The 27,620-nt window shown below is 41.5% G+C and overlaps 2 protein-coding genes across 2 annotated transcripts in view; both read right to left on the reverse strand.

Moving 5' to 3' along the window:
- Positions 1 to 25,153, reverse strand: part of LOC125121448 (40S ribosomal protein S7-like) — a 148,392-nt gene extending 123,239 nt beyond the window's left edge. Inside the window, exon 1 of the mRNA XM_047769666.1 lies at positions 25,106 to 25,153. Coding sequence (XP_047625622.1) covers positions 25,106 to 25,153 — 48 coding nt within the window. The remainder of the gene's footprint in view (positions 1 to 25,105) is intronic.
- The window catches only part of SLC35F4 (solute carrier family 35 member F4), a 269,518-nt gene extending 243,466 nt beyond the window's left edge, over positions 1 to 26,052 (reverse strand). The window contains exon 1 of the mRNA XM_047769505.1: positions 25,693 to 26,052. Within this exon, the coding sequence (XP_047625461.1) occupies positions 25,693 to 25,795 (103 nt within the window). The 5' untranslated portion in view covers positions 25,796 to 26,052. The remainder of the gene's footprint in view (positions 1 to 25,692) is intronic.
- Positions 26,053 to 27,620: the final 1,568 nt, after the last annotated feature.

Below are 27,620 nucleotides of genomic sequence, written 5' to 3' on the forward strand. Positions count from 1 at the left end.
ACTAAGCCAAAACCTATGTTCTCAGCAACACCCAGGCCAGTGGGAGAAATAAATGGACAAACAAAGGAATAAAAAGAAATAGTCCATAACAGGAGGTCTATGGTTCAGGTGGAGGAAGAACTCACATTCCCTGGTGAGGTCCTGGGAAGGTGGGAAGAACAGAAGCAAGGCTTCAAGAGTGGGTGGGAATTCACCAGGCAGGCAAACAAAGAAGAGGGAGAACATCTACTACCTCTTATACCCCTACAAGTCCCCAAATTTAGAAGGTTCCTAGATATTCTATGCCCTCAAATTATCTTCTAGTCAGAGCCAGCAATGTGGATGTCTAAGAGTTTCAATGAAGAAAAAACCCTTGGTCAAAACCCATGAAAGAAAATGAAGGAGTCAAAAGAAATCATTTTTTTCCCCAACTGAATGCATCTTCATTGAACACTTGCTATGAGAAATACACTTTAATACTGTCCCTGCCTTCAAGGTCCAACGCTTATTTAAAAGCAATCTAGCCGTATATAAATGCAAGGAGAGTTAAACAACAATAGAAGACTTGACAGTTCAGTCTAATAACAGAAAAAAAAGAGACACACATAGCATATGACCAAGTGCCAAACTTAATGCAAACATGAGAATTTTTTTAAAAGAGTGATCACTTTACATTACTGTGTGATTCAGGAGAAACTTTATGGAGAAAGACACACACATACAGAGAAATGTGCTAAGTGAAAAGCAGAAAAATACAGGACAAGCTCAGGAGTTAGCAAATATCTATTTGTCTGGAATAGAATGGAAGAATAGCATGGATTAAAAAACTAGAAAAATAGCAAGGAATGTTGGTCTAAAAAATTGGGAGCATCCCAGGTGAAATGGGAAACTAGACCCTGGACATGGAAAGAAAGGAGAGACCTAAGATAGAGGCAGATGACTCTAGATTGGGAGGTGGCACGTTTAATCAGCAAGGGAACTTACCTAGGAGGCTTGTCTCGAGTCATCACAAGACAAATAGGTTTCCAACCGGCAAGAATCTTAAAGGTTTATACAGAGAACTGGACTTAGTCAGGTACACGGTCCAGATGGTCTCAATAACACATTATGATCTAAAGGCTGTGTCCCTGAAAATGGCTCCTGCTGTAGGAATGGTGGGCAAAATGTGCATTCTGGGGATAGTGGAGAGGGATGAGTAGTTTCCACCTGCCTTGGTTTAGCTCATAGATCAACCAACAATCACATCCTCTTGATGACCCCCTCCAACAAGGGGTCTCTTCTGAGGGTGCGGCATATATACACGCACGCACACAAAGGACAGCAACTACCTGCTGAGCATCTATTACCTGTAAATTATGCAGGGCCCCATCAGTTATCTAAATTAATTCTCAGATCAGAACACAAGGGGATTGGAGAGGTTAGGTAGTTTGGTCAAGGTCAGCCTATATGTAATATACAGATGCAAAAGTCAGACATGGCTCCTGACCTCCAGGGCTTACAGTCAAGCATCCTGGGGGCTTATAAGTGGATGGGTTGAATTCATACCCTGGACTCCCAAGCTCAGGCTCATCCTGCTCCAGTCCTCCACTGTTCCTATCTAGCACCCAACTAGGTCAAATGTTAGAAAACCTCCCTCCCTCTTCACCTCAACTTTAGTCACTGTATTAATCTATGGCGATGATTCTTGAACCAGCCTGTGTATCACAATCACCTACCTGTTGGACTTTTAAAAAGTACACATGCCCGGGACCCAGCCCCCAAACATGAATTGAAGCCAAGTGTCTGTATTTTTTAAATATTCCACAGGAGACCCTGATATATAGCCAGGGTTAAGAAGTTGATAGATACTCAATAGTCTAAAACATGCCCCCAAACTTATTATCTAAGATTTAAATGAAGACTACACACACTTTATTCTACTCTTATAAGCAATCCTGGTGAGTGATCTAATAATGATGCTAATGATAATAATAACTTTAATAGCTACCTTGCATTGAGTGTCTATTTTGCCCCCCAGGCACTGTGCTAATTTTCTACACATATCATCTGATTTAATTCTCACATACTCCAAAGAGGACAAAACTTTTAATATGCCTATTTCCAAAGTCATAAACTAGACAGAAAAGTTGGAATTCACACAAAAGCACTTATTGATTAAAAATAAGTGATCTTCTTAGCCACTCCGTTACACTGCCTCCCCAAACTAATGATATTCATTTATTCACTGAGTATCTGATCAAGCACCATCTCTATGTCAGATACTGCATCCTTAGTCATATACAGCATAAATCAATACTCCCGCACTCCAAAGTAATGGTATATTTACTCAAGCTCCAAGGGATAAAATTCGTCACAGAGACTGTACCAAATAGGCTTAAAATAGAATGAATAACAAGCTTTGTTACCCAAAAACTTAACAAGGTAAAGATTTCACTATCAGAAAATTAGGATTTTCTGGGGACAAAAAAAAAATGTAAGCTATAGTTATGGAAACACATAAATGAAGCTTAAAGGAAACGAACTTTGACTCTGGTTTCCTCAGGAAAGAGGGCCCTCAAAGTCTGAGTCCTATTCATTTTCATTCATTTCCAAGAGCCAAAAGTTTACCATCAGATCACTGGGTTTTCTTTGTATGTGTGTCTTTTTAGGGTCACACATGTGGCATATGGAGGTTCCCTAGCTAGCTGTCAAATCAGAGCTGTAGCTGCTGGCCTATGCCACAGCCACAGCAACACAGGATCCAAGCCATGTCTCTGACCTATACCATAGCTCATGGCAATGCTGAAATCTTAACCCACTAAGTGAGGCCAGGGATTGAACACATGTCCTCATGGATACTAGTCAGATTTGTTTCCACTGATCACCTTTTTATCAATTCCCCAAGAGAAACCCTCTGTGCATCACTTAAGCCTACTGGAGTATCACTTGGTATTGATATTTTTTGATACATTGCTGTAGAATAACCAAATGTCCTGAAAGAATAAATCTTTTCAAAAGGGTAAGTCATGTTATTTCTTTCTCTCCTGAACATATTAAGCCTGTGGTTATTTCACTATTTTGAGGGCCATAAGTGCCACTGGGAATCTAAACAATTTAATGAAGTCTTTCAAACACACACACACACACACACACACACACCCATTCACACATCTTTACGTCAAGAATCTCTCCTCTTAACAATGACTTCATCTGTTCCTTTTATATTTAATTTTAAAAAATTAAGTGTTATTTCAGTCACTGGGAGTTCCTTGATAAATAAGAGGTAGAGACACTCCTTGTCCCAAAGGACCTCTCTAGTCTGTCATCCACAGTATAGCAAACTTACTTGTCACCAGATTTAGAAAAAGAAAATAAGTAAGAAGCCATATTATCAATTAAAAGCAGCACATAAACCAGGAATGACTAGTTGTGCAGGGATGGCTAATATTTGATAGCAGTTGTAATGCAAAGCTGAGTGAGAGATCAAGGAAATTTCAACCACAGGTGATGGGAAATAGTCAAAGAAGGGGAGCAGCTTGTAGTATGGAAAATCTGACCATAGGTAGTAAGGACCAGGCAAAGGGACTGGCTCCTTGGCAGATCTCCAGTCCCTAAGAAGACATGGCTCAGGGTTTAAAGCAAACCACCACTCTCTAGAACACAAGGCAAGACACCGAAAGAGGGATGGAGACAATGGGATCTCAGAGACCCAGATCCACTCACTGACACTGAGATAAAAGGGGCTTGGTTAAATGGAAACAGGCAAGGCTCCATACTTGTAAAGGGCACAGGACCAGAATAAGACTCACAGGGCACTGAATCTGGGAACCACTGGCCTACTGCTTCTCTGTTCCATCCAGTCCACACTCCCCAAAAGATGGAGAACAGGTGCTAGGGAACATGGCAATCTACAGGTGAGGACCAAATGGTTAAGTCCAGATGCAGACATTAACAATCTACAGGGAGTAGGAGCCAAAAAGATCATTACAAGTAGTAGTCATGTGTCACTATCTCCTTTTATCTTGAAATTCTGGGATAGTAATAATGATCTATTTCTTGGTTAGAACAAGTTCTTCACAATAGGTAATTTCATATATACTGTAGTATTTCTCTCCGTCCTCTCTCTATAACAGAATTCTAGGCCATACACTGCTTATGCTGAGAGTGTGCCAGAGGGTGGGTAGAAAAATAAGCAAGCTGAAAATGATAAACAACTAACATGGATGGTGGCTTGTCTAGGCCATTGGGGGGAAAAATGTCAAAACATGTTTCCTTCACACTTTTACATATCCTTTCCCTATATGGGTTCACAGCAGTTAAACAGAGACATTTCTAGACCTGAAAGGAGCAGGATAAAAGGAGGTGCTCCTTGCTGGAGTCCTGGAGATATTCTATTGCCTCTCTGCCCTCTGTGGTCCAGAGGTTGATCTAAGTACCCTCTAACTGTGTGACCCCTTGCTCCTGGACTTTCATGTTGTTCAGTCAACAGAAAACACACATCTGCAAGAGGTAGAAGGGAGAGAAGAGAATGACATCAGGATATCTGTACCCTAGCTCCCTCTCTGAAAGTTCATCATGGGTTTCAGGGCCTTTCCATTCAACACAGGTCCCCATCAGGCAGCCCTCTCCACACAGGCATCCCTCTTTCCCCTGTTTTAGGAATTGCTTCCTCCTCTTCCATCCTCATAGCCTACTCTACCAGCTCTAAGGCTTTTTGGTTTATCTACACCCTGCTCATCCCTCCTATAATTGTCCAATAGGAGTGCATATCTGTTTCCTGCCAAGACCTAGACTGAACATCATTATTCTGTGGTCACCCCTCCAGTGGATCGAGCAGGGAGGGTACTGTCATATCCACTGGCAATGCTGTTTGGGTTGGTACCAAAAAGCTACAATCTTGGGTGCAAGGGAAGAGGGTATGTTATTTTTCCTTGGCCAAGCATCTTGAGGACAGAGCCAAATCTCTTCCCTAGATCAGCTCAACAAGTGCAGAGATTTCAGTTTCTGAGTATTGTGAGAAAAAGTCATTACACTTAAGCCATCACAACTCCCCAAAACAAAGCACCCAGGAGAAAGATCTAAAAGGCTGGAGTTAGGAGAGGTTTGAAGCTCAGTTTCTTCTCATTTGGGCTTTTTCCTAATGTATCCAGAATATTTCTCACAATTATATAATAAAAATTTAAAAACTGGTTTTGCACTCTTCACACGTCAGATTATCAAAAGAATTAGAATATAATATTTCTGCGGCACACTCAAAACTCTAAAACAATTTGAATCACTCTGCAGGATGTTATAACCTCCTGGTAGCTTCTTTTAAATTTACTTTTTTATTTTTGGTTCCCAAAAAGTAATCAGAGACTTTATGTTCAACTCTTACTGAAGATAGGAATAAGTAGGGATATCATCTTAAAAAGTAAATAGTTACCCATTAAGCATAAACACAAGTAATTTAATATGTTAAAAAATCTACTCATGTCTTATTAATGCTATAGCAGAGATCCTTGGAAAGGCCCATCTAAAGACATTCATGCAGAAATATTAGAGACAAGCATGGTTTACCGACAATAGGATGGAATCCAGTGATGCTCAAATCCCTGCTGGAAAGAGGCATCATTACAACCACAAATGCATTTCCAAGGCCACTGGGAGAGGTGTGCATTGAAACCTGTAGAAGCCTAGTAACATGAACAACAGAAGATGAGATCATAAGACCCACTGAGTCACTATTAAGGCAATATTAGAGCCCATTCTCTGAAAAGGACAACAGCAACACCAGTATAAACATTCCAATGATTTAGGTTACAACTAGAGAAATTTCATCAGAGATTAGAGAAAGTATTGACAGCTAAGGATGATATACAGTTAAAATGCCACAAAAACTAGGATTTCCCTTGTGGCTCAAGGGTTTAAGGATTTGGCACTGTCACTGCTGTGGCTCGGGTTGATGTTGTGGCAAGGGTTTGATCCCTGGCCTGGAAATTTCCACATGCGGCAGGAGGCCAAAAAACAACAAAACAAAACAAGGTTCTACCAATACTATTCTCAGGGACCATGCCAGGCACAAATGACTCATACTTTGCCACAGGAAGAGACAACATCTTCTTCTTCCACCACCTTAGTAGGCTTATTTCCTTTTAATTTGTGGATGCAGGAAATCGAGAATCCATCCTAAGGAGAGAATCTGACTTCCGGAAGCAGAGTTTCCCCAGTGTGACCAGAAGATGAGGAAACCAGGAGCTTAAAACACCCAGCTCAAGAGGGAGGCCACCTCCTCTAGTCTCTCCACTGCCATTCCTACTTCCCTAGAAAAGGCTAAGTTTCCAGATACCAATTGCATCTTAGGAGAGGTGTCTATGTGTCTCTCTCTCTCTTACACATGAGCATGTATACACACACACACACACACACACACACACATACACACACACCCTGATTCTCGAAGCTATCTTTTTAAGGTTGCATTCATGGCATATGGAAGTTTCCAGGCTAGGGGTCAAATCAGAGCTTGTAGCTGCTGGCCTATACCATAGCCACAGCAACACCAGATCTGAGCCATCCCTGTGACCTAAACCACAGCTCACGGCAATGCCGGATTGTTAACCTACTGAGCAAGGGCAGGGATCAAACCCACACCCTCATGAATACTAGTTGGGATTCTGCTGAGCCACAAAGGTGACTCCTCTCAAAGCCATTTTATTTAATCCCTTCTCTTCTTTCCAAAAAAAAAAAAAAAAAAAAAAGCCTTCAAGGAGTTCCCGATGTGGCTCAGTGGTAATGAACCCAACTAGTATCCACGAGGATACAGATTGGATCCCAGGCTTCACTCAGCAGGTTAAGGATCCAGCGTTGCTCTGAGATGTGGTGTAGGTCACAGACGCAGCTCAGATCTGGTGTTACTGTAGCTGTGGTGTAGGCCGGCAGCTGCAGCTCCAATTTGACTCCTAGCCTGGGAACTTCCAAGTACCTCAGGTGCAGCCCTAAAAAGAAAAGAAAAGGAGTTCCCGTCGTGGCTCAGTGGTTAACGAATCCAACTAGGAACCATGAGGTTGCAGGTTCGATCCCTGGCCTTGCTCAGTGGGTTAAGGATCCAGTGTTGCCATGAGCTGTGGTGTAGGCCACAGACGTGGCTTGGATTCCATGTTGCTGTGTCTCTGGTGTAGGCTGGCAGCTACAGCTCTGATTAGACCCCTAGCCTGGGAACCTCCATATGCCTCAGGCTGGGCCCTAAAAAGACAAAAAAAAAAAAAAAAGGAAGAAAAAAAAGCCTTCAAGCACAGAATCCATTCAAGATAAAATTTAGACTTGAAGGAAAGGAGAAGGGAGAAGTCTCTTTTGGGTCCTGAGGATAATCTTTTTACCAAAGCTGTGCTTTGTGAGTTAAGGACACTGCTAAAAATGTATTTTATCATCTCTTCCATGATTTCAGGAGGAGGTGGAGGGGATGGAGCACTGGATGATCTGCACTTTACAGTTTTGACTTCCTGTTACTCTCTCTAGTAGGGAGTATGGATTTGGGAAGCAGCAGATCCGGGTTCAAACTCTAACCCCGAACCTGATAGCTATGCCCTTGAGTAGGGTAGCCTCTCAGGAGCCTCAGCTTCCTCATCTGTAACCCAGCAATAATAACACCCACTTCACTAAGAGACTGTGAACTTTCATGAAATCATATATGTAATTACCTCGTACAGTGTAAAAATGTGAGATGGCTATCACATAGCAGTATTAGCATGATTCAGAATTCATAGCCCAGGAATTCCCTCCATGGCACAATGGGATTGGTGGTATCTCTGGCACTCTGGGACACAGGTTTAATCCCTGGCCTGGCACAGTGGGGTTGAGGATCCTGCGTTGCCACAGGTGTGGCTTCCTGGCCCAGGAACGTCCATATATTCTGGGTGTGGCCATTAAAAAAAAAGCCACAGGATAACTCACTCCTTCCTAAGGTAGGGCACAGGCTGAGATTCCCATTCCTGGTTTTCTTCTCTAATAAGTTTTCCATGTGCCAGATATTCTATGTGCTAGCAGTTTTACATTCACAAGCTTTACATAAAGTATAACACAGATCTTTAAGACAGACCTCTATACACAAGTACATTAGACATTGAAGACAGCCTCATCAAAGACCACACAAGAGACTGAGAGTGGAATTAACATTGGGTGTGGCCTTTGGTTCTCTAACAAGCACAATATTTAGAAAGAAAAAAAAATCAGAGATGTCTTGGACCATGGTAATCAGAAAATCTGTTTCAACTAGAATTCAATTACATCACCATCAGAATAATCTCCCAATGGGAAGGGGATAAGACATCCTCATTGGAAAACAGTCTGAACTCCTTTGGATGAAGGTCCTAGCAATTCCAAACTTGATTCTCCATCCCATGCTTCATAAACTTAATGGGATCCCTTCCATGTGGGTAAATTTCTAGGACTATGGGGCCCAGTGTCCAGAGGTAGCAGGTGATGACAGCTCACTCCCTCTCCCCAAGTCCTACAAACACAATAGGCAGTCCCCTGGGAGTGCAACTCCATTTGTCCTTTAGAGATTTCAGTCACTAAAAAAAAAAAAAAATAGAATTGAGAAAACTTTACAGAAAGTTGACATTGTGACAGTTCAGTGCAGGATTGTTTTTCCTCTTCTTTCATCTTTATTGATTTTGCAAACATTTTTGATCTGTGATGAGTGGGGAATTAAAGAACACAAACTGATTCTTCACCAAAGACAGTTGAAGAAGCATTACCCTAAACCTGTGTCCACAGCATTGGCTGTTCATGGGAGTCTACAGGGGGGGACTTTAAAAAGTACTGATGTCTAGGTCTCCATCCCAGAGACTCTAATTGGGATGGAATGAAGCCTTCCTTGGCATTGGGATTTTTTTTTTTTAAGAACTTGCAGGTGATTCAAATATGCAGCAAAGTATTTGAGAACCACTTTTCTCATACTTCAAGAGATGAAGGGATGCATTAGGGGTTAGTGAACCGGAAACACACAAAAGTAATTATTTTATGTTGCTTTTAAGTTCACAGTTTGATATTTTCATCAAGTAAACACATCCTCAGAACCAGCACTCACATTAAAAAACAGATAATGCACAATATTATCTGCCCCATGTTATGACATCTTAAAATAGCTTCCCACTGGGAGGAAGTAAAGATAATGTGCTCTGCCACTATGAATATGGTATTTATTGTGGTTTACAGTAGGTCCAGTGTAAGTTGGAAGCTTTCAAAGAATAGAAAGTACAATAATTCTTTCTGATAAAGACAGCAAACTGAATGAATACACACGTGTATGTTTGTTCAGGAAATTCCACTAAAATGACAAAAAGTGAATTTTTTTAAAGGCATAAATCCAAAAAAGTCAGGAAATCAAATCATAACAAAGTTTTAAAAGCTGGAAAGTAGCAAACGACTTGTCAGGCTTGAGGAAACTGAAACTAAAATTGAGGGTAGAAAAAAAATGGATATTAGTCCAATTTACAACACAAAATGTTCCAAATGTACCAGCTACTAAGTTAAGAGGGGTGACAGTGAGGCTAGCATCAACAGCTTTGGTTAAGTCTGTTTAAGAAGCCTCATGACTTCTTAATCCCCATCCTCATTCCACACCGCATTTGACTGTACCTCCTCCTTTCACTCTGGCAAAGGCCAGAGCCTTATTCTCTGGAGAGGCCCAAACATAAGTCTACTGAGCCCCTGGGCCTGGTTGAAGACCAGGGTACCCAAATCAAGGAAGAATTAGGTGAACCTATGCACATTGCTCATTTAGATGCCCAGACTTCCTTCCTACGTAGTTCCCAGAATGCTGGCAGCCATCAGGAGATTAGAAAAACCTACAATCCAAAGGAACAAATCTTACCAAAATGAAACTGAAGGTTCCCAAGGAAACAGCTCAGCTACTTGACAGTAAAGTCATAATAGACAAGTCTCAGTTGGGAGATGATTCTCCCTGGGTTTCTCTTGCATTTCTGAACATCTTGTGCAGGATTTTAGCAAATAACTCCACATGCCACAATGCTCTCAACTCCTCTTTGTCCTGGACCCCCTTTCCAAGACCCTGAATAGTGAAAAGTCTGTTTCCCTGTAAAACAGAAGGTAGGGTTTTTTTTGCTAATATCTCACTCTGGAGCAAAGATTCGGTAGGTTTGCTTGTAGATCATTATAAATAATTGGAACTTCCTAAACTCTGGAATTCTCGGCTATGATTCATTTACTACATAGTAAGGACCCACCTTGCTTGCTCTGTATTGTCCCTGTGAAACTTTTGGAGCAAGGAGAATTATCGTGAGCATGATAATGTCCTTTGTATCTGACCCAGGAATCTCATGTCTTTTGGTAGCATCCATGAAAATGTAGGAGTCTAACTTGTTAGCTTGAAAGTGAGGTATGACTTTTCATAGTTCCTGACCTCCTCAATCATTCTCACAGCTCCCAAATAGTTTTGGAATCCTCCACTCCAGAATATATGCAGATACACAAATCACAAAACATCCAAAAATGCTGGCTAACAATAATATAAAAATTTTTAAAAAGCAACTTGGAGAAAATGGCCCATTCAAGAGAAGAAAACTTCAAAAAGAAAAAAAAACACTGAGTAATATCTTCAGGGAATATAAAACAAGATGCCATATTTTTAAAAAGAAATATTAGAAAAACAAGAGAGCTATTATACATTCAAATGAAACTTTAAGTGAAAAACTTCATAGAGGAGTTTGAAAATAAAGTTAAGATCATACAAATTATAGCACACAGATAAAGAGAGGGAAAATAGGAAAGAAAAGATTAGAATCTGGGTACTTCATTCCAGCGCAAGCCATTAATTCAGCCACCCCATCTCTCAACTTCCTGCTAGGAAAGAATAAATTTCCTCAATGCTTAAGCCAGTATCAGCTGATTTTTCTTTACTTGCTGCCAAATTCATCCTGAGGAGACCTTGGGAACCAGTGTGCCTTGGAAAAGAATAAACTAGATTGTGGTCTACAGCAGGGGATAAAAATGGAAGCTATGCTTTTATCAAAACATGTCCTCTTCCAAAACTTGCTCTTTTGCCATATTTTTAATGTAAGCATTGGAGATACTAACAGCTATGCTATTCCCCTTTAGCAAATAACTCCACATACCACAATGCTCCCAAATCCTGATTTGTTATCACATATATATGAATGTCATCTAAGCAGAACACCTCTTCTGGGAGCTGTTGGGAAAACATGAAAGTTTGCAATGTCACACTGCACATGGGGAGGAAATTAGGTTGTGCTGCTTTGGTGATGAAAGTAGCTTGGCAGAGCCATGTAACTTGCTTCATGTAGTACATCTAGAATATTTCCAGTCATCCAAGAAGAAACTTTTTCTATTGCCTTGAAAGTGGTTGCTTCAGAGCCGGGGAGAGCAGGTGGAGCTCTGTTTGACTACTTGGAAGCTAATATCTTTTCAGAAATCTTGACTTGAAATCTTTGAATGACATCTGGGAGGACATTTGTATCATCTTTGAGAGAAAAGTGAAACCCACCTTTAGTTGTTCATAAGGAGAAGTTGATTCTTCACTTAGCTTACTTTATAGATATAAACATGATACAATATTTCATTGAAAGCCTTAAAGTCACTATTATAATTTAGCTGAAAACCACAAGGTCTTTTAAAAACAGAGCTCCTCAGGAAAATAAGGATCCAGGTTAACATGTCATAAGATGTCTATAGAGAACAGACTTGTGTTTGCTGAGGGGGAAGGATTGGGAATGTGATTTAATGGGAGTTTGGGGTTAGCAGATGCAAACTATTATATATAGAATGGATAAACAATAAGTTCCTACTGTATAGCACAGGGAAATATATTCATTATTCTGTGATAAACCACAATGGAAAGTGTTTTTTTTTAAATAGTGTATATATGTATAACTGAATCACTTTGTTGTACAGCAGAAATTTACACATGGTAAATAGACTATATTTCAAATCAGAAAGATAAAAACAAAAAAAAGTCAAATAAAAATAAAATAGCTATGCAGACAATCTGGAAGTACATACACAGCAAGATATATTTCAAGGCTAATTCTGCTTAAACAATCTTAAAATTGAAATAGAGATTCATCATTCTTTCTTTTTTTTAGGGGGGGTGCTGCACCTGCAGCATATGGAGGTTCCCAGGCTGGGGGTCAAATCAGAGCTGTAGCTGCTCCGTTCACCATAGCCACAGCAACACGGGATCTGAGCCACACCTTCAGCCTACACCACAGCTCATGGCAATGCCGGATCCTTAACCCACTGAGCAAGGCCAGGGATTGAATCTGCATCCTCATGATCCTATCAGGCTCATTAACCACTGAGCTATGAAGGGAACTCCAGATTCATCATTCTTTCTTTGCTGATCTTGGATGGATGGTGCCTCAAAGATGATCTCTGGGACTTGAGTACAAATGAAATGATGTGACACTAATTCAACTTGAAGAGTCTCCAAGAAGTCTGTTGTTTATTGATACAAACCCACCTCTTCCTTCCAAATAAGTATGGGATCTCTAATTTCATTTGCTCCCTTGTAAACTTGTGAGTTGGAGTATTTAGAAAGTGTTAATACTTTAATTAAGTTGCAGTCAACTTGATAGCAAAGATGAGCTGTGTATTTCCATTCCTAAGACCACTCTAAAATTTCAGCTTCTTATCTAATCCAAACTATAAAAGATTTCTCACTAAAATAAATTTTTGAATAAAACTGAAATTCACTTTCATTTTAGTGAACAGATTTTAATTATTTCAGTTTTCCAGATATTACCATTAAATTTTTCACACATTCTCATAAAACAGAAAAAACAGATACAATTCATTGGAATTACCTTTTTTTTTTTTGGTCTTTTTGCCATTTCTTGGGCCGCTCCTGCGGCATATGGAGGTTCCCAGGCTAGGGGTCTAATCAGAGCTGTAGCTGCCAGCCTATGCCAGAGCCACAGCAACGCGGGATCTGAGCTGCATCTGCAACCTACACCACAGCCACAGCAATGCCAGATCCTTAACACACTGAGCAAGGCCAGGGATCGAACCTGCAACCTCGTGGTTCCTAGTTGGATTCATTAACCACTGAGCCATGACGGGAACTCCCTGGAATTACCATTTTTATAGCCTGTCCCTGTAAAGTAATAAGTATCTAGCATAATAAAATGAACTGCATGAAAATGTTTGATGTATTTGTACACAGGGTGGGGGTTATTTATAGTTTCATTTAGATTTTCAAAGATTTCTATGTCCCTCCAAATGCTAAAAAGAAACACTAAAAACTACATTTCAACACTATAGAGTAGTCTTCTGAGAGAATATGTAATTACTATGTCAAATCATAGGTCATTTCTAACATGAATTTAATCCAATGTTGCCTTAAAAACCAGTAATTAAGTTTTCAGATGTGATCTGATCCAAATCCTTAAAAACCTGGTGAGAAAGTTCCTATAAAATTGAAATTATCTCTTTTCAAATTCATTGCATTAAAAGCTTATTTAAGAGATGACAACTAAGCGCAATGCAGTACATGGGTCTGGATTCTGGAACAGAAGGAGAACTTTAATGGGAAAACTAGTGAAGTCCAAATAAAGCCTAGGGTTTAATTAATGGTGATGTGCCAGTATTGGTTTCTCGGTTCTGACAAATACCACTATTAATATAAATTGATAATAATAGGAGAAACTGGGTGACAGGTATATTGGAACTTTATGAATCATCTTTGCAACTTTTCTGTAAGTCTAAAACCATTCCAAGTAAAATGTTGGGTTTTTTTTTTAAGTCTACTCTAAATTTTTAACAAGATGTAATCACTCAGCAGATATTTTGGAGTGCACAGGCGCTGGTCTGTGTAATGGGTACACAGTGCTGAACAAAACAGATCCATCCCTTCCCTTAGGGAGCTGAGAGAGTAGTGGGCAGGAAAGACATTAAGCAGTCACAAGAAGCAACATAAATTTTAACTGCAGTTTGCAGTAAGTTCTATAAAGGAAAAGCACATAAGATCAGAGAGGAGCAAAGCTGGAAAGGCCTCCCTGAGGCCTTAATATGAGGCCTGAGGCATGGCAAAGAGCCAGCCAGGTAGCAGCACCATGGAGAGAGGAGTTTTGCTCATCAGTCTGGAAGAAGGAAAGGACCTGGAGAATGTGCCAGCAGGACCAGAGCATCACGAGGTTGTGGAAGAGTGGCGCCAGCAGAAGAACCCAACCACATAGGACCACATAGGGTGGGATTAGGGTTTTATAGTCTTCCAGAGAAATATGAGAAGCCACTAAAGACTAACTAGAGGAATGGCATGATCCAAATAATGCTTTTCAAAGAGCATGATGACTGCTACGTGGATATAGACTAGAAAGGGGCAAGACAAAAAGTTCCCACTTCAGGTGCTCACAGATTTTTTTCAATTAAGAAGAAAGAAAATGCACTCAACCTTTAAATATATGTGTCTGAAATGCCCCGGGAAATGATAATTCATTCTAGATGTGCATATTGCTTCTTTAGCATCTGCCACCATAACTCCAACAGGGAAGATGATGCTCCAAATGGTTCCCAGCTACCAGATCTGGATATTTTCTCCAGAATGCCTAGATTAAATGTGAGTGTGAACAAAAACACAGGATAGATACCAAAGTCACAGGAACCTGGAGCAAGGCATCAGCGACGAAAACCTGCAGGTTCTAACACTCTTAGGAATCTTGGCTTTCACAAAAGATAAAAAATTCTTAGTATGTCTGGTTTTCAGGACTGTAAAGCCATTATGGACCCTCACTAGTGCCATCTCAGCATTAGCCCACAACTAAATACAGAAAATCCCAGACTGCAGAATAATGTAATTTTCGATCCCTGCTTGAAATATACAATGTTAAGTGTCATCCTCAATAACTATACCTCAAGTATGAAGGAATAGGTTTGTTGCCCTTTCTGACCTTGCAAAAGAAGCATGTCTTCCAAATTTGAAGTAACCAGCAGCACTTCAATAAAATTTAATAAGTAGTCTGCAATGCCGGGTGAGTACATGTAAACAGAACTCCTTATGGGCCTATACACTAAACAAACACTTGGATTGTCTCAGTTTGTAAGCACACACCATCTATATCCTCACTAAAAGCCATCTAGATACATGCTAAGGACTCTTAGAACCAGAAGAAAGAAAAGGATCTTGATTGAAGCCTATGATTTAATATGAAAAACTTTTTATGCACAGCTCTATGAACCAAATAGCTATCAAGCAGACTGTCCAGAAATCACTCCTTTTCTCTGGAAACTACCTCTTGCCTTACATTCATTAGGGTTATAGGAGAAAGCCTCTAGCAGCTGTGATTGCACTACTTGACCCTGCCCCAGACCACCACAGTCAACAAGATCAATCAGAGTGTGCCCTTGACCCACACTGGGCTTAAGAGTCTTTTTCCCCCAAAATCTGGATTCAAAAGTAAGAGATTCTTGCTCAATCTTTCTGCTCTCTTGAATAGAACACGTGTAAACACTAGAACTGCTTGCAGAGGCTATTTTCAACCATTTGGACAAGGAGTAGAGAAAGCCAGCCTTCAGCAAGAGACAAGAATGGAGAGCGTGTGCCAGAAAAAGAGTTGAAAGGCAGAAAAAGAGGACTTCCTATTTTTCCCACAACACTCCAGGACCTGACACTAGTTTATACCACCTCACCTCTGCCCTTAAAATGCACGGAATACTCCCAGTACCCTTTCAATCACTTCCATTTTGGCTTAAGACAGTTCAAATGGAATCCTGTGACTAGAAACTAAACAAGCCCTCACCAACCCTCCAGGTCTCTCCATTTCATTTAGTCTCAAAGAACTGAGAACCGGTTTGCCCAAATTCTTTAAGCCAAGATCTCTGAAAGAGAATTTAATTCCAGCCTCTTCAAGCAGACAAATGCAACAAAATGAAAAATGCTTATCCTAAAATGTCAAGTGGGAAAGAAGCAGTGCACAAAATTGTCTATATCAGAATTATGACTACACTATACTTTATATTTGTCAGTAAATCAAGAAGTGAAGCAGTATATGCACCAGGAAGATTGGAAAGAAGCCAACCAAAATAATAGTAGTCATGTTAGAGTGACAGGATTATTTTTCTTTTTCTCTAATATTCCTCTGTCTTTAAGCAGTTAAATATTATAAAACATAATAGAATTATAACTTCAAAGACTATGCAAATACTTATAAAATAATGACATATTTTCTAAAGTAGAACATAAAATTCCCTATCTGTAATGTTTGCCACTATTTAAATAGCCCAAAAAGCAACTGCCTCTTTAAGACTCCATATGTAAAAGAAACAAAGAAACTTCCAACAGACTGGTCCCAAATTAATCCTCAGCCTTCACTTCTTCTCCACCTATTTGCCCTCCATATCCTAGATGACCCCACCCCACCCCATGCTACCCAACTTCAGCTGGGATTCCACCCTTTTCCTCCTCCACTCCCACCCCTAACCCCTGTACTCCTCTCTATTTTGACATCTGGGTATCTGTATCTCCAGACAGGCAGACACATCCTGTCACCTGTCAACTAAGCATGTGGAACTTCCCAGGCCAGGGATTTAGGAATCCAACCCGCTCCACAGCAGGAACCCAAGACACAGCAGTAGCAATGCTGGATCCTTAACCTGCTGAGCCACCAGGGAACTCCTGTCTCCTCTCTTTTGGATTAGCCCTTTGAGAATAACCTCATCACAAATGGCTCCAGCCCATTCTACATTTTTACTATTTTTTTTTTAGGGCCACACCTGAGACATATGGAAGTTCCCAGGCTAAGGGTTGAATCGGAGCTGCAGCTGCCAGCCTACTCCACAGCCATGCAACATGGGATCCTTAACGCACTGAGTGAGGCCAGGGATTAAACCTGCATCCTCATGGATCCTAGTCAGGATCGTTAACCACTGAGTATGAAGGGAACTCCTGGCTCCAGCCCCTTTTAAACTATCCCCAGGGGTGATCCAGGTAAGCCAGAAATGGGTAAGTAGAAGGCAACAGCCAAAAATAAAAAACCATTGGGAACTTGGATAATGTGTAGATTAGCATTGCTGTTAGCACCATTTTCAATAACAATTCAAAGTACAATCCTTAATAGGAAAAAAAAGTAAATGGTAAACCATTTATTTACAAGATAAAAGTGAGCAAGGCTTTTTGAAATCAGGAAGCCTATTCTACTGGTTTTCTTCATGATCATAACAGCTCCCCTACATTGGACTGGGCATTGTGTCAGACATCCTACACACGTTATCTTACATAAACCTCCCAATGACCTGTGACACAGCTATTACTATTTCCACTTAACAAGAACAAAGCTGTTGATCTAAGAGGTGAAGTTACTTATGCAAGTGTAAAAAGCTAGTAAGTAGCAGAGCAGGTCTTTCCATTAGACCCCTTATGGCCTCAAACAGGTCTTAGACAGGCTTTCTAAACCATTTGTGAACCAATGTTACACCCACATGTTAGCTATTAGGAGTAGTATTTTATAATACAAATATTGAGTTTACATGTAAATTTACATATTAAATTAAAAAATACGTATCAGAATCAACTTTGTAAAAACCACCATATTATGTGACATCAATAACATATACAATAGCTCTCAATACCAACATATCCCTTATAAGCTATAGTTTAAAACAATGTTACAGAACTTCTTACTACATACCCATGATAATTATAACTGTTTTCAAAACACTACTTATCATATATGAAGAGCTTATTATCAAGGTATAAAGAGAATATGAAGTGGGAGAAATACTTTTTGCATTCATTTCACTAGTATGACACAATTTTATAATCTACTCCACTTAGAGAGCTTAACTAATATATTATTATTTTACCATGAAGACTAATAGTAACTACTTCACTCGGGGTGGGGTGACCACATTTTCTTTCTTATAATTCTAATAACCTTAGTCTACTCTGCATTTTAAAAAGTGACTTTTCCCCATTCAAGTATAGAAAACATTATAAAGGCAATAAGGATGAAATGCAAAAGTTACAATTACACAGGTAAAGTGATCATGACATACCATTTGGTGAATTCTCATTCTCTGAATAGGCACATCTTTTTGATCCATTCATAGCTGATGAATTTTTCCTTTCCCTCCAATCACTACCACCATGTACTCTTTTTCTATGTGAAAATAATTGTCTCCAACTTCTTCAACAGAAGCGATAACCATTCATTTATTAGTACAATGAACTTTATTGAGCACCCAGAATGTCCTCCAGTACACTTTCACTTTGCCTAAGATAAAAATAAATAAAACGTCTCTGCACTCCCCAAGTTCTATGGGTGAGACAGTCTTGTGAAAAGTAAACAGCCCAAAATAGCATGCTAAATGCTGGGGCAGAGGTGAGCACACAGAATTACTGGAGCCCAGAGGGAGGATTAACCCAGCCTGGGGCAATCAGGAAGCTTTACAGAGGACTTTTTAACTCAGCCTTTAAAGATAAATAGGAGCTTTCCACAGCGTGAAGAAGGAGATGTGGGGAAAGGACACCATTCAGGCCATAGCGTACAAAGGCACTGAAGACCAGAAGACTATGGTGACAATAATGCTATTAAAACAAGGAGCAGCTTGAAGAGACTACGATCAGGGTTTGTGGAGGCCATGCAGGATCTGAAATTGAAAAGAAAAATTAGACTAAAAATTCCACAACATTGTGTTTCAATATATGGAAGACTATGCATCATAAATTAAATTTAAGTTATTACAAATATATATACCAGAGAGAGAAATGTTTAGTACAAAGTAAAAAAAAAAAAATGCATGTGTCTATGGATATAAAAAAGACTGGAAGGACAGGGTTAGCCAAAATGTTAACATGCATCACCTCTGGGTGGTGGAATTATGAGTAATTTTATTTTAATCTCTCTTTGTTTCTCTGCCTTCCAGATTTTCTGCCTCAAGCACGCATTACTTTGGCAATTAGAGGGGGAAATGTGGGCTAAAATAGAACAATGTAAGCTGGGCTCAGATTGTGTCATGCTAAGGAATTTGAACTTGATTCCACAGAAAATGAAGAGTTATTACAGGCATTTGATCAGGGATATGAGATGAAGATTTACCTTCTAGGGAATTAAATGTTGTGAAGGTGTGTATACTGGATTAAAAAGATTTGAGACTAGGTGAAAGATATGATGAAAAGAACTAAGGCAGTAAGCAGGGATGGAAAGAACATATTTGGAGTAAAATCGGTGAGAACTTAACTGAATACAGAGTAAGAAGGAAGGGCAGAGTTTAAAGATAACTCCAGGTTTCTGGGAAATTGGTTAGATATAGATATTGGAAGCTAAAGCATAATAAGAAGGAAAAGGCACATTTTAAGGAGAGAATGATAAATTTAGTTTTATGTATGACATGCCTGGAGGACATTCAGGGAAGAATTCTAGTAGGAAGTTTGAAATATGGGTCCAGGTTCAGAGAAAGTGGACCTAGAAATACAGGCACACAGAAGATAGTGAGGCCATGAAATTAAATAAGCTTACTCAGGAAGAAAAGTGAGAAGAGACTACTGAGGCTAGAACTTCAGGCACTACCAAGTCATAGCAAAGCCAGATTTCAGAGAGCTCGAAGTTGGTAGAGCTCTTTTTGGAAACAGGATGGTAAGAGCTGGGATCCAAGCAAGGGGAATAAATTTTACTGTAAATTTGCAGCTACTGATAGAAAACAACCACAGGATCTGGTGGCTGTTGGGCTATAGAAAAAAACAAAAAGCTTAACCAGTACAAAATGTAGAGAACAAGGAGAGGCAACTGGCCACCTTCTGAGATGGAAGATGGGGTGAACAGAGGCAAAGCAAACATGCTAGAGTTTACTGAGTGAGATTCCTCCGTGGAGGGTGGGGCTTTTTTGAGAGCTATCAAAGCTGATCTACTGCATGGCTGTTTGTTTATTTTTTTAACAGGTTTTTTTTTTATTACTCAAATGAATTTATCAATCTATAGTTGTATAATGATCATAACAATCCAATTTCACAGGATTTCCATCCCATAACCCAAGCACATCCCCCCACCCCCCAAACTGTCTCCTCTGGAGACCATAACTTTTTCAATGTCTGTGAGTCAGCATCTGTTCTGCAAAGAAGTTCAGTCTGTCCTTTTTTCAGATGCCACATGTCAGTGAAAGCTTTTGATGTTGGTGTCTCATTGTATGGCTGACTTCACTTAGCATGATAATTTCTAGGTCCATCCATGTTGGTAAAAACTGCATGGCTGTTCTTATACAATGACTTCTACCCTCTTGTTTTGTTTGGTTGGTTTGGGTTTTTTGGGTTTTTTTATTTGTTTGTTTTTTACCAACAGGGAAACTGATGTTCACAGAGAAGGGTCCCAGGTCTCAGAGCCAAATTGCTGGAAGGTTTAACTAGAATCAATTTCCAAACCCCTAGAATTTAATTCACTGCACATCAATGTAATGTTTCCTTACACAAACACAAAAAGAAGGCTCACCCCCAAAAATACTGATAGTGGAATACAGTAAAATACAAATGGATTTCTCCTTCGACTTGGCTTATGGAATGAATGACTTCTTAGAGCAATACAACTCTCTCTGATCAGCTTACATCCACTAGCCTTTGAACCCACTGAGATCTCCAATCCATTGACCCTACCGCCTTTTCACTCTCCCTAATCACCTCAATTCCCTCTCTTCACTACTCACCAGCTTTAAATGCTATGGTCAATCATTTTAATAAGACCTTCCTTGCACACATGCACAACTCCCTTGCCCCTGCTATTTTATTACATCCCCTGGGTAATCGGCAGCTCTGGTTAAATCCTTCTCCTCACTTGCTCCATCCTCTGCTGTGTCAATGAATAACAACCTACTGACTGATCTCTATTTTTTATTTTTATTTTTTTTTGTCTTTTTGTCTTTTTAGGGCTGCTCCTGCGGCATACAGAGGTTCCCAGTCTAGGGGTTTAATTGGAGCTGTAGCCGCCAGCCTACACCACAGCCACAGCAATGCCAGATCCTTAACCCACTGAGCAAGGCCAGGGATCGAACCCACAACCTCATGGTTCCTAGTCGGATTCGTTAACTACTGTGCCACGACAGGAACTTCCTGATCTTGCTTTAAATTTGTGACAATAAATGAAATGGGCCCTTTAAGTCAGCTAGACAACTTTACTGTACTTTCCCAGTCTGTTCACGCTCTCCCAGTTGAACTATTCACACCTTCTCTCTCCTACAACCTCTACCACTTCCTCCTCTATCCTCACTCTCAGTTGATGATCTGGCTTTCTATTTGGAGAAAATGAAAGCAACCAGAAGAGAATCTCAGCAGACTCCCACCATCTCAGTTATCTGCCTTCCAGACCCTTCATCCACACCCTCCTCCCTATATCCATGTTCCTATTTAAATTGATGTCCCCTCCTTTGTGTACTAGATTTGGTACCCTCTCTCTCCAGCATCACTGGTGCTTCTTTCTGGAATAATTCTCATGCATTTGTAAACATCTTAAAAAAACTTCCATAATCCCACTACAACCATTTCCTCTGCTCTCCTTCATTGAAGAGTTGTCTGTACGCACATTTCCAGTTCCTCCCTCTAATTCTTGCTTAAGTACATTCTAATCCATCTTATGCTACCTCACCTGCTCTTGTCAAGGTAGCCAATCATGCCCAGTTGCCAAAGTCATGGTCAGTTATCAGTCTTCATTTTACTTGACATTTAAGCCGCTCTAGACTCAGCCAATCCCTTCCCTCTGAAATACTTCTCTGGCTTCCAGGATAGGCCATGACCCTCTTCTCCCCACCCTCTGAATGTCTGAGTGCTCCAGAGTTCAGTCCTTGCTCCTCTTCTCTTCCCTATATATGCTGACTCCTTGGAGATCTCTTTAGCTTTACACTATAAGTAACATCCAAATGCTGGAAAATCCCTAATTTATATTTCCAATCAGATACCTCCTCTGAACTCCAGGATTATTCTATTTCTCCAATTACATTTAACCTTTCCAAAATGTTATCTTTATTCCTTGACCCCCTAAACTTCTCTGTCTTGAAGGTTGCCACACTTTAGCCACTGGCAACTCAAACTTGGTCAAATCCAAAAAGATTGGATTGTTTTTTACTCCTTTCTTCCTTGCAGATATCATATCCAACCATCCAGAATCCTATGGACTCTAATTTCAAATACATCAAGAATCTGACCACCTCTCACCAAGCCTAATGCTATCACTCTGGTTCAAGCCACCATCATCTCCCACTCATGTTATTACAATGACATACTAACTAGTCCCTCTGCTTCTCCACTTGCCCCAATAGAGCACTCAGAGTGATCCTTTTGAAATGTAAGTCAAGTCACGTCACTCCTTTGTCAAAACTCTGCAAAGGCTCCCCATTTCATTCAGAGCATGAGCCAAAGGACATACAAAGGCCTGTGAGGCCTCACTTCATGTGAGCCCTTGTATCAACTACTCTCTCAATTATTCACCCCACTCCAGCCATGCTGGCCTCCTCACTTACTAGCCAATCACATTCCACCTCAGGGCTCTGCATAGGCTGTTCCTTTTGCCTGGAATGTCTTCCTCCCAATGTTTAACAGGCATCACTCTCACATCCTTCAGGTATTTTCTCAGTTGTGACCTCCTCAATGAGGCCTTTCTTGACCACCCTATTTAAAAGTGTCACAACTGCTACCTCCCTCAGAGTTTTTTATTCTTTTAACTCTGTTGATATTTTTGCTAAAGCAACCATCACCTTGAAATTCTTTCTTCCTTTCCCTCTTTCTTTCTTTCTTGTCTTCTCTTCCCATTAGAACTTAAGCTCTAAAAAGGGAAATACTTTTGTCTGTTTTGTTCACTGATGTAATCCTGGCACATAAGAGGTGCTCAATTAGCACCTGTGGAATGAATGAATCTATTTCCCTACCAGACTAAGTAACAAGATGAGACAAATGCTTTAATGAACTCTGTATCTATCTATATTTACATAGATACAGAGATGATTATATGTATATCTTATATATATATATATTTTATATATAAACATGTTTATATATATATATATGTATGTATGTATATACTGTACATCATTTTTTTTGTCTTTTGTCTTTTTAGGGCCACACTGGTGGCATAGGATGTTCCCAGGCTTGGGGTCCAATCAGAGCTACAGCTGCTGGCCTAGGCCACAGCCACAGTCATGTGGGATCCAAGCATGTCTGTGACCTACACCCTCTGAGCAAGGCCAGGGATGGAACCTGTGTCCTCATGGATGTTAGTCAGGTTCATTAACCACTGAGCCGTGATGGGAACTCCTGTATCATATTTTTTACATACATAGTATATGTACACATATATTTCTTTTTTGTATCAGCCTGACTACTAGAATTTGTTATCAGGTACTTATCTTCCTGATTGGCAGGGGTGGCAGCAGGATGCATTAACCTGACGTTAATCATTAAAGCATATTCTCAGTGGCAAGTACCCACCTACCTCTAGAAAGGTAATTGTGGCATAGATCTCAAGAGATCATCTCATCCTTAAGGCCTCAGACATGGCCAGTCAGAAAATGGGAAAGTCACCTTGCCTTCACATATTATATTCCTCACCACAGTCTTTTCCTAAATATATCTTTCCAGACTTCCCCCAAGCTGTTGCTCTTTCCTGGTAACAGCTAAACCAATTGACCATATTGCACTGGTTTGCTTCAATGTGTTTGTTTACTAGTTGAAGCCTGCATTAAGGGCAGGATTATTTCATGGTGCTCAGCTTCCTGGCCCTCGTCCAGCTCTCTCTTCTCCTAGGCGTTCACTCTGCAAAATGGCAATCTCTACCTTTGAAAGCATAAACATCCTGAAAGTTATTCGACTTCTATATAATTCTCTGTCCTTGTGAGATTCTCTGCCTTCGCTGCTTGAACTCTGTGGCCTGAAGTTAGTAAGTGCCCATCACAAATAACTATGCCAGATGCATCTTTATCCCTTTCAGCTTCAGTTGCTGTCTTAACCATTGCTCTTCCCTCTCTCTGTCCTGTTATTGTATGGCAAATGAAATGCGTGCAGCTATTTCAGCAAGTGTGAAAAAATCATGTCACTTTCCCATTATTTTCTGCTTTGGTCTTGATTAAGCAAAGCTCCATTGCTATAAAAATTATAATAATATACTACCCCAAGTCTAATAATCTTAACAGACAGCTTCTACATTCTCTAAGCAAACAAAAATCCCATCGTTCCTAATTTAAACATTCAAAGGTGAAATCTAAGTAATCACATGGTATAATACAGCCTTCACTTAAGTTTCTGGGGTTAAAAAAGAAAGCCTTTGCCAATGGAAAAAAAAAAGAAATTTTGAGTCTATAGTACAAAGACTTCAAACGGCATTCCACAGCATGTTATTTTCTTTCTAGAAAATTCTAACACTATGTAATTACTTTTGTATGGAAAATGAATAATATAAGTCTCTAATGCTAAAAACAGCTAGATGGAAACCACCCAAATCAGGCCTTTCCTGAAGTCAAATGAAATACTAAACTAGAAAATATCTGTGTGAGGACAGCCTTTGAAGGAAAGCTCAATAGGGAAGAAGCATAGTGGAGGAGAAAGTTGCATGAAAAAAAAAAAAGTCTTTTTCCCTCTATATGTCAGGGTTTACTTGCTTCAGAAAAACTGTAATGTTGATTGTATCTCAAATGTCTCAAAAAAAATATCAATCAGAAATGCATCTAGAAGCCGCCAAAGCTCCTGGTTAAAAATAAAAGCAAAAACATCAATTAAGCTTCATCTATTGCGACAGAAATGCATTGATACAGAAAAAAAAAAAAAAAAAAAAAAAAACACGAAATCCCACCCACATGAGAATTAAGCCGCAGCTATTCCCCCAGTTCAGAGAAAAAAATGCGCTTCACTTGGGTGGCTGGCAAAACTAATCCCAGCAAATACAGCCAGTGGGTTTGTGTGTTGGGGGAGGGGGACAGGGTGGAGCGCACCTCATCTCCCTCCCAGCAAAACTGCTCCAGAAACCAGAAAGCATCCGCACCGCAGGACCTCGCTTAGCTGTAAGGAAGCCAGAACCGAACCGAGCAGCTTGCTACAGCTCAGTGGGAGCCACGACGTGCGGCGGGCAGCGGGAGCTGGTGGCCAGGTCTTGTCTCCCCCTCTCACATACCCCACCCCCGAATCTTTTCACGGTCCCTGGCCCCAAGCTCCCGGAGACTCGGAGACCTGACCAGGTTCTTTCTCTGCCAAGGGTGGAGAATCTTCCAAAGACATTTTAACAGGAGTTATTCCCGCGCTGGCAACGTCTCAACAGCTCAGAGTGAACGATCTCATCTAGCGGCGCCCGGACCCACGTCTGGGTCGGCCGCCCCCGCCAGTCCCACCCCTGAGCCTATCCAGCCTGCATCCCCAGCGCCCAGCCCGCAGCCTGGCACCCAGTAGGGACTTTAGGGGTAGTACCGCCCCAAGAGCTGACTTTCCGCTAAGTAAACAGCCATGTTAGCCTCCTCAGTCGTAAATAAGCCGGGGGTGAGCCGGCCGACGGCGGTCAGGAGCGCTCACCCGGTCCCCTCTGCGCTTCTGCCCACAAAGCTGCCACTGTTTGCAAACTCCTAGGCGCCAATGATCTGGACACCCGGGCTGTCTCACGGTTCAGCACCGAGGACAGAGGACATACTTTCCGCCCCAGTAGCCACATTGCCAGAAGATTGGCGTTTGCCAAGCAAGCAGGGCTGCAGGTGTCCGGACCGCGCGCCTACCCGCATCCCACCCGCTCCGGCGCCTGGAGCAAGGCAGCCCCCGCGGTGTCTTACTTTTCTGACTCGAGTAACCCGGGTAATAGCCATAGTAGCCGGTGATCCGCAGGATCCGGTCCTCGATGGTGGCCACCCCGTTGGGGGCTGCCTTGACATCCATAGAGAGCTCGGGGCGGCGGCCCCGGGAGCGGCGGAGAGGAGAGCTCAGCGCGGGGCCGGGGAGCTGGCGCAGGTGCCGCCGCCGCCGCGGGTGCTGATGTTGCAGCTCGTGCTCCCGCGCCCGGGCTCTGACTCCACCGCCCGGCGCAGCACCGGCTCCGCATCACAGCGGCGGCGGCGGCAGAGCGGCCCCCACTCGGGCCGGCCTCTCCGTCAGCCTGGCAGCTCTCCCGCCTGCCACCCCGCGCACTGATGCCCAGACAGCGCCCCCTCACCTCCGACGCCAACAGCGGCCGGGGGCGGCCCCACCTGGCAGTGGACTCTCTTCATTAACCCTTTTGCGCCCCTCCCCCCGAAGAGTAGACCTCCCCCATCCCCACCTGACAGAAAGGATGCTCTGTCCAGGGCGTAGGAGGAGAGAAGGTGAGATGAGAGTCTCGAGGGCTCAGGGAGGAGGAGCGGGAGTGGGAAAGACTTAAGCGGAACCAAGGGCTGTTAATGTGAGAAGCGCACACTGTCGCAGGGGAGATGACACCCGGGGGCGCCCCCGGGGCTTTGTCAATGCTTGGCATCAACACCATCTGGGGTCTGCTGATCTGCCAGCGTTCCAGGCATTCATCAATTCTCTCAACTTGCCTAGACGACGGGGAGGTTTTGATTTTTTGTTTGTGTGTTGTTTTTTAGTCAAATGAAAACTGAGGCCCCAGCAGGTGGAACCTGGAGTGATTATTCAGACATAAAGATTTTAAGAGATCAAGTCCCCAAGTCGGACAATCGCTGGCCGACCAGACCCTCCATCCCTCCCAGTGAAATCATCAAAGGCTCGGGAGCCGCAGCTGCGCACAGCATGTTTATTTTGCCAATTCCAAATGCCCTGAGGAGAAATGATTTTCTCTTTATTGCCAAAAACATCAAGGGGAAGCCCTTCAAACTGTAAATATCTAGACGGGTGAAAATTTTAGGTAGTCTAGAGACCTTCCATCAGTGTCTAGAACGTCCTTGAAGCTGTGTTATTTAGAGTGAACTCCTCCCCTCAGGTGTGACTCCTGCTTTGGGGAGAGAACCACCAGGTTCAAGGCAGTGAGCTGTAAGGATGATTCCTTGCTTCCCAGTTTGCAGTCACAGCCTCCTGAAATATAATCATCAAAGTTTCATCTCAGAAACTTAAGGGTGGGTGGCAGTGAGGATGGGGTGTGAGCTCATCAGCTTAGAGGTCATTATATCCACCTGACCTCCAGAGCCAGTTTAAGACATCCCTGCCAGATTTCACATTTCTAAAGCTTAGATGGGGGGGAAAGGACAAAAGAAATTGACTTTACTGCTCCCTTAGAAAACTCCAAAGAAACTATCATACCATCCTGGCTTCAAGCATTTTCCATCCTGTGTTGTGGGTCCTTAAGAGGGAAGACAGATGCAAACTTTTTAAAAAGATGAATTAGGTTCAAGTATATGAAAATGCAGAATTAAATTTCACAGTAAGGTGAGGGTATGCATGAGGACACAAAGCCTAGCACTGGATCGTCAGAGGGAAGTGAATCTGAGATGGCTGTGGCTGGAGGAGAGTTCATAAAGAAACCAATTTCCTCCCACACCTGCTTTCTGGGCCAGGAAAGATGGAAGGGGGAAAGAACTAAAAGGTCAAAATGAACTTAAAGGAAAAAGCAACTCCACTGCCATGGTGGGGAGCTGACTATCTAAAGCAAAAACAAAGGGATTGTGCCTTTGCATTCTACCACCCAGTCCACCTGAAGCAATTTTCAACAAACTTTTGTTACTTTTATTATTTTTGTTTCTGTGGCACACCTTATATAAAATGTATGCACTGC

The sequence above is a fragment of the Phacochoerus africanus genome, chromosome 2 (assembly GCF_016906955.1).
Source record: "Phacochoerus africanus isolate WHEZ1 chromosome 2, ROS_Pafr_v1, whole genome shotgun sequence".
NCBI lineage: Eukaryota > Metazoa > Chordata > Mammalia > Artiodactyla > Suidae > Phacochoerus > Phacochoerus africanus.